Source organism: Musca vetustissima, unplaced genomic scaffold, assembly GCF_032173495.1.
Source record: "Musca vetustissima isolate MV318-11 ecotype Yass unplaced genomic scaffold, APGP_CSIRO_Mvet_v1 utg123038, whole genome shotgun sequence".
In the NCBI taxonomy this organism is placed as follows: Eukaryota; Metazoa; Arthropoda; class Insecta; order Diptera; family Muscidae; genus Musca; species Musca vetustissima.
This window is the reverse complement of record NW_026881863.1, coordinates 23588-31549: the sequence shown is the minus strand read 5'-3', so window position 1 is coordinate 31549 and position 7962 is coordinate 23588. Positions and strand designations below refer to the sequence as shown.

At 37.9% G+C, this 7962-nt stretch overlaps 1 protein-coding gene across 1 annotated transcript; it reads right to left on the bottom strand.

Moving 5' to 3' along the window:
* Positions 1-5925: 5925 nt before the first annotated feature.
* LOC133327899 (uncharacterized) lies at positions 5926-6659 on the bottom strand (the record flags this gene model as incomplete). Its single annotated transcript, XM_061536435.1, has 1 exon — positions 5926-6659. A coding segment is annotated over one exon (734 nt), but the record flags the coding sequence as incomplete, so codon positions are not given.
* Between the last annotated feature and the right edge of the window lie 1303 nt (positions 6660-7962).

Below are 7962 nucleotides of genomic sequence, written 5' to 3'. Positions count from 1 at the left end.
AGATGTAGATATTGCTCCCTATATATTTTCGTCCGATTTTAACTAAATGGCAAGCAAAACACCTAATATTTGTCCAATTGAGACAAAATTTTGCAGAGACTACTCTATTAAGTCTTGTTTGAGTCTGTGAAGTTTTGTAAAAATTGGTCCAGATTTAGATACAACTCCCATATATAGCTTCGTCCGATTTTATGTAAATGGTGCAACAAACTCCCAATTTTTGTCCGATTGAGACAAAAACTGGCATAACGAATGGAATTAGTCTAGGATAGTGTATATGAGGTTTCATCGAAATCGGATCATATCATAACGATATCGGATCATATTAAGATATAGCTCACATGTATAGTTCGCCCGATTTTAGGTAAATTGTGCACCAAAACTCCCAAGGTTAGTTCGACTTCGACAAAACATTGCGCAGAGTTCTGAGTTAGGTCCAGGCTAACGTATGTAAAGTCTTGTTGAAATCGGTTCAGATTTAGTATAGCCTTCCATATATATTTTTGTCCAATTTCGTCATTGGTTCAAATATCTATGTAGATCACACATTTAATTTCGCTCGATTCCAATTTAATAGTCCTCCAAAGATGTTAAGTCTGTTCTATCTACCGAATATTGTATATATTAGCATCTCTTGCATGTACCCAAAGTGGTGAAGGATATCGCATAGTCGGCCCGTCCGACTGTTGACCTTTCCTTACTGGTTTTCTTGATGAATTATCATTAGTTGCCAAGTCAGGGTTATACTATGGATGACCCATCAATTCCTTTTCTTCGTGCATTTTACAATAACCAACAGACGGAATGTCAAATTTAATACAGTCGAGGAAAAACACGGTAGAGTCTCACCGTCCAAATATAACTCCATTTTCACACAACTTCGGTGACATAATTTTAATGAATGAAACTGCAACATTTTCTCTCCTCTGATCGAACTATGCAAATTACTGTCGCTTCTTATCAAAACACTTTCCACACAGTTTTGTTTGCGATAATTTTAATTGTTTGCAAATACAACTGAATGTAAATTGCAATTAATTACACTTTTAATTGCGGCCACTTCACCGACTATCGAACAGCTACCAAAGGCAAGCAAACTTCAGCCAGAAGCAGCAGCGGCGGCAGGCCACACAATTTGCCTCTCAATGGTACTCGAAACGAATGATTAATATTTCTATCATTATCATTCGGGGAGGTCCTAATCTGAAGAAATAAATTGTCCGTTCATTGAATTTGCGAAAAGTGAAATCAAACAGAGACAGAATAGTAGTAGCAACAACAACAACAAAGGCAGGCGACAAAAGGTGAGAAGAATTCATTTAACATGACCCAAATAAACAAATCATTAATAACATTTGTCCAACAATTTAACTTGTAAGACAATAACAACAACAACAGTAACAACAGTAACAACTAGACTAAAGACAATCAGCCAGACAGCCAGCATACAACACCGCCACCACCAACAACAAGCATCATTCCCAGTTGTCAGCCCGAACATTAACAGGTCGCACGGTCGCCGGCCATGCGTGTAAACCTGACTAGAAACTGAAAAAAGGGAGATGTGAAATTGTGATAAGGCCAAGTCACAAAGACAAATTGCAACAATTATAGCCGGAACATGATAACACACACACATAAGGCAGCCGGTCGGCCACTCGAAGACTTGTGAGTACCAGTGAGTGGGCATTACTTCGACGAAGCACTTGTGAATAATATAAAACTAGGAGCGCGGCTCTGATCAGTTCATAGTTTATGACGAACATTAACATTGGATTATGCGTATTCAAGAAATTGGTTTATTGCTGTTGGTGGTGACAGTGGCGGTCACAGCCAAGAGTCGTTCGGAAAAAGGTAATTTTCGAAAAAAAAAAATGGCAAACAATTGTTCACACATTTTATTTTTTATTTCTTCTTTGCAGTTAAACAAAAGGCTGTACCATTATACCGTTCCCTGGATGCCGAGGAGCCCAATACTGAAGAAATCGCAAAAATACCAATTATACCAGTAGCTCAGGATTCGACCGGACAGTCGGAACGGAAGGTGGATAATGAAGGTCGTCTTTTGAAACATTTGTTGCTTTTGAAGAACTTTGGCAAGTGGGGCTCTGGGGGTAATGGTAACAGTGGTAATAATAATATGGTGCCCTATGTCATTGTCAATTCACCGGCAACGCTGACCAATGTCAACACTAATAATGGAGCAGCACAGCCAACAACTACAACGACTACAGGTGGTGGTACAGCGACAGGCACCGGAACGGGAACAGGTACTGGCGGCACTGGTACAGGGACTGGAGGTACTGGAACTGGCACTGGCGGTGGTGGCACTGGTACAGGTGGTGGAGGAACAGGTACCGGTGGAGGAGGTACTGGTACCGGTGGAGGAGGAACAGGCGGTGGTGCCACTGGTGCTGCAGCTCCTCTAGGTATGCGTTATGCTTATGTGAGGGTACCAATACCATCACCTATGTATCAACAGCGGCCATATTTACCACGGATTGTTTATGGACCTCCGCCGCAGGTGGTACGTCGCAAAAAGCCAAAAAGAAATACGAAGAAAAATCCATTTTCAGCATTTACAAATAGTTTTAAGAGGATACAATATGCTTAATGTGTCTACTTATATGAATATATAAAATGTTATTTATTTATTTTTTTAACACAAAACATTATTGGGTTTTTAATTTACAAATTTAAACAAAATTATGGAGGGTATATTTTATGAGTTATTCCGACTGAAATATTTGGAAAATTTACGGGTGCTGTCTGAAGATATAAGTGAGGAAATATATTAAGGATCCGAAATCTACATTTGATCTAAACTGAACATGACTTTAAATTGAAAATAAGTGATATAAATTTTAACAAGTTTAAAAAAATATAAATCTTATAAAATGCGAATTGCGTTTGTCATTTTGATTTGCACATAAAACTTATATAAGGTCTAAGATTGATAGCAATAGTGCTAAATCCCGACACGCAGACTTTGTCTTCGCGGTCCTGCTAAGCACTGTGTAATATATATATATAAATATTTTATATGGGGAAACCATGATAGATGAGGGGAGAACAGAATAGACACAACAGACTCATGGAAGCTCACCTCCAAACGAACACATCTATATCTGGTGCTGGGGAAGGAAAGCTACGAGGGCTTCGTAACATTCAAAGCTGCAGTGCCAGACAATGTCTTCACAACATAGATACCAATCCTTAGAGACATTTCGAGTTGATCATGCAATCATAGCCTGGTTAAGTCACTTGCTAAGAAATATATGGATAAACTGTAGCCAATAATAAATAAATATCATGGATAAAGAGGATAATGGACTCCGCAGGGAGGGATTTTATCACCGCTGCTGTGGGTGACCACTATCAATAGTCTCTTGAGGACCTTAACTGAGGATGGATTTGAACTCGTCTGTAATGCATACGATGTTATAATAATTCTGAGGAGAAAGAATACTAACTTGTTACGAAGGAAGACTGAAACGTGTTAAACATTGCCTATAATTGAGCGACGTCGAGGGGACTTAACGTCTATTCAACAGGAAGACAAAAATATAACAGTTTGAAGAACCCATCTTTCAAAACAATGTGATAATATGAAATAAAACTATTTATCTGGGGGTAATACTAGATGGAAAACTTAAATGGAAAGACCACATACAGGACCGGGCTATAGGCTCTAAATGCAGAAGAGCTATAGGCTCTAAATGGGGTTTTAATCCAAAGATGATACACTGGATCTAAAGGAGCGTTAATGGACCAATTCTAATATACCTCGGCAGTTTGGTGGACAACAAAATGTAACGTAAATTTGTCACATAATGTTCAGATAACATGCTGCCTTGGTTTATGTGGGGCAATGGGGACAGCACCGACAGGATCTTTAGAATCTATATTGTAGCTTTAGGAATAGAGCGCTCCAAAATATATGACAGACAACAATCGGATCCTCAATAAGTAATTTTGAGTAGGACCGAACTCCAGACAGTGAATCTTGGAATAGTGAAACACTAGTAAACATGCCTCTGATATCTGTCGTTACGAAGATTTGAACATTTCCTGTGCCACCGCCCAGCTTTCTCACGCTTCCCAACCCCATTCCTTGGAAATGACACCTCTCGTGAAATAACCTACCTAAGGGGATGTGAATGGAAAAAACTGAAGGACTTCACTATTCTTAGGCGTCTAGAACAACAAAATCCAAAGATGACTCTATTCCTGCTCTAGAGAGCACAACACGTGCAACATGTGTATAGAGATAACAGTTGTGTGGATATAATGTCCACATTCAGATCTGAAATAATTATACATTCGCTTAAATCAATTATGGAAGCACTTTTTCTAACTTCTGTCGGCGAAAACCGTTTATTTCGCACTTTTTCTTAATATAAAGGAGTCTTCCGAAGTAACCGGCAAAGGTCTGGCATTTTATAATAAGTGAGCTGCTCCATTATACTATTCGAATGAAACTCAGTTGATTAATTCTAGCTAGTATTTGAAAAATTTAAATTCCCGATTAGAAATTAAATTTTAAGCCACTTAAGTTTTAGAATGAAGCAGAACCTTAAAATGAGAGATATGTGAAATTGAAGATATTCTTTTGGTACTGTTCGCTCCTCTGAAAATTTAAAATGCCAAGCTATAGCTACTTCGTATAAAAATGTATTTCGATTTTTTTCTTCCAGAACCCTTTTTTTAGAATATTTTGGGGATTTTTGGCACGTTTTACAACTGACTTGGTGGTAATTTTATACTGTTAGGTCTCACTGGGTCATTATCTAAGATAGCGTCCATATAAAGGATGCCTTCCAAATTTCGGTATTTTGTGGAGTTTGGGCTCGTTTTTAAACCGAATTCCGTGTTCACATGTGGCAGCAAATCTTTATATAAAAATCTTCAATATTCACCCCTTTTACGATAGCCCCCATATAACGGTAACATTGAGTGTCAAATCTTCTGACCAAAAATTTACCATGACATTGCCCGCAAATATATCAAGGACCCGAGGTATTACGGGTATTTGAAGGTCCAACTTACGGTAGAGTTTCGTTTTTTACTGTTAATATGCTCTAGTGTATTGTGTAAATCAGTCAATATTTTCTCAATTTTGCTACAGTTTCCAATTGTCATGACTTTCCTATATAAAATATTTCATGACAATTTCAATATTTATTTTTCTCCTTTTCTATCTTATTTTTAGTTACGGTGGCGTATAATTTAACATATTGACCTCTAACATTAAATAAAATAAAAATATATTTTCTTCATTCACGTTAATGCAAAGCACATCCCATGGGAACAAACCTATTACATTTCAACTCAATAACTCAGTGGTACATCGATACTTCATAACGTAGGCTTCCAGAAACCCTAACTCACAGATAACAAAACATTGGTCATTTCACAACTTCTAGTAATTATTTTAATGCCCAGTAGAAGAAGACGAAGAACTTCCAGCCGCATTAACTATTATGTTGGCCTATTAAATGTTAAGAACAATGTTGGCTTCAATAAAACCAACTTCACTGCGGTCATCTTTCTTTACAATTCCCTAGAAATCTCTGCTCCCATTAAAATGAAGCCAAACAATAATGAATGTTTAGAGAGGGGTAGAGTGAGAGAAGCCAAATGAGAATATATACAGATTGGTTAATTATATTATACTATTTTTGTAGTTTATTACAAAGGCAGATTTTTGGATTTTAGTGGAGGCGGGTAGGGGCAGGAATGGGCTTGTTAAAATGTAAATTCCTTCAAGTGTTCGTTTATTCATCCATCTATCTATCCCATCATCATTATAATCGCCAGTGAATAGAACAGCTAAATTACAATGTACACGCACAGTATCAGCGGCAACAGAACACGAATGATAGGTCAGAGGTCATATCAACGAACACCGCGCACCATGGTTACTTAGTAATTATAGACGATTGGTGTTTGGCGCCTAAGGGCATTCATTATGCTTTGGATGCGTTCATTGGCGTTGATGTTAAAGAAGCTGCTGCTGCTGCCACCACCATTGTTGTTGTTGCCATTGTTGAGGGAGAAAACATTGCCATTTGGCCTAGGCATCTTGGCAATGCTTTGTGCAATCTGTTCCGCTTTTACAAGATTACGATTGCGTGTTCTCATATTATTACGTTGGCGTTGAAGTTGATTACGTTTAGCGTTATTCCGTTGTGCTGATTTCCTTCTTCTTTGTCTGGTGTTTTTGTACTTTTTATTGCGGCTGTAGACGCTATTAGCGGGCATCCGAATCTCATCCTGAGGATTATCACTAAAAATCGGGTCATTTAGCAAGTCATCCTGGATACCAAGTAGATTGTCAGAATCCAAATCGTCATCTCTTCCCAACTCAGCGGCATATGTAGTTGATGTACCCCTGGTGGCCCCCGTTGGTGAAGATGTTGTTGGCGATGTGGGGGTTGTGGGTGCTGGGGCAGTAGTAGTGGGCGCTGGTGCTATAATAATGATGTTGCTCTCCTGTTGCGGGAACATTCCCTTAAACATTTTCATTAAGCCACGTCCTTCATCGGAACCGCGTCCCTCTTGCCCATCAATATCAGTGGCCGGGTTGGGGGTAAAGAAATTCGCCGATCGCCCCTGGGCTCTTAATTTTCTTTCGTGGCGTGGAAAGAGTCGCCAAGCTGTAGAAACCAATTAGCGGAATAAATGCCAAAGAGAAATTAAATTGAACAAAGGCGGCAAGTATTTATTGTTGGAATGCAAGCAACATTCAACGTACCTGACCTGGCACGAGAGCGTGCCTTTGAGGAGATGACACTTTCAGTGCAAAGAGCAAGGCAAAGCATCACAGTCACTAAGATTTTTAATGATATTTTTTCAAGATGCATTGCGTTTGGCGTTTGTATTTGTATTTAAGACGATTTCAATGTTTTGCACTTCCTTTTTTCCTTTTTGAGTTTTTGAATCGTTCTTTTCTTTATGCCACAACTCTGACCATTATATATCACTTTGCAAATAAAGTTGTTTTATTTCGATGCCGTTTAAGCTGTTGAAGCTTTTATAGAATTTTCGCCAGCAAGAAAAGAAAGTTTTCATTAGTTCTTTTAATTTGATGAGATTCTAATTAGCCAGCCTTGGGCAGTTATAGACAACCACAACCGTAACCTAATATTAATTGGTCTTTGAGAGGGATGGAATATTCGGTGTGCGTGACAAGAAGAATTTGTCGATTGTCGCGGGGTGGAGCTTATTTTTACTGTCAAAATATCATAATTTGCATTTAAAAATATATATTCAATTCAAAATTTGATTTGTGTTCTTTCTAAGGCCTACTAACAAACAAGCATGTTGTGTTTTTTTCGGTGAAAGCATTTCTGTGCGAGATCTTTGCAATTATAGTTTAGGTTGTGTCAAATAATAAATGAAAAAATGTGTTCAAGGCAATCTAGAAAGGAAAAGACCTCTGTTTTGTAATATATAATATTATTAATGACTAAATTGTATTTTTATCGTATGGTAGAGAAGCCTTCGGTTTCGGGTCTTGTCACAGATCTTCATCGCCAAGTTATTTTGTAGCATATTAAAACTTAAACAACATATTCACAAACAGCCTCAATAAACTTAAGCGAATTGTACACCCATCCAAATTACATATATGTAGCATACAAAAATATATATTACCTCTTGACATATTAAGAGTACGCAAAACACTACTGCCACTAGTGCCCTAACTACACACACACATACGATTTTATATGTACATACTAATACTGTTGCGTCCAAAATTAAGCCAACCTGAGCCATCAGTGTCATTCTCAAAGTCAGTAAAAGTTTTGTCCTCTGGTCATTTTCAAATATTTCATTTCTAATCTTTATGAATATGAATTTATGGATGTCCTCTGAAGGACAGATTTGCTTGCAAGCAAATCTAAAAAAGGCTTTAAGGCGAATACATACTGCATGAATATGTGTGTGTGTGTGTGT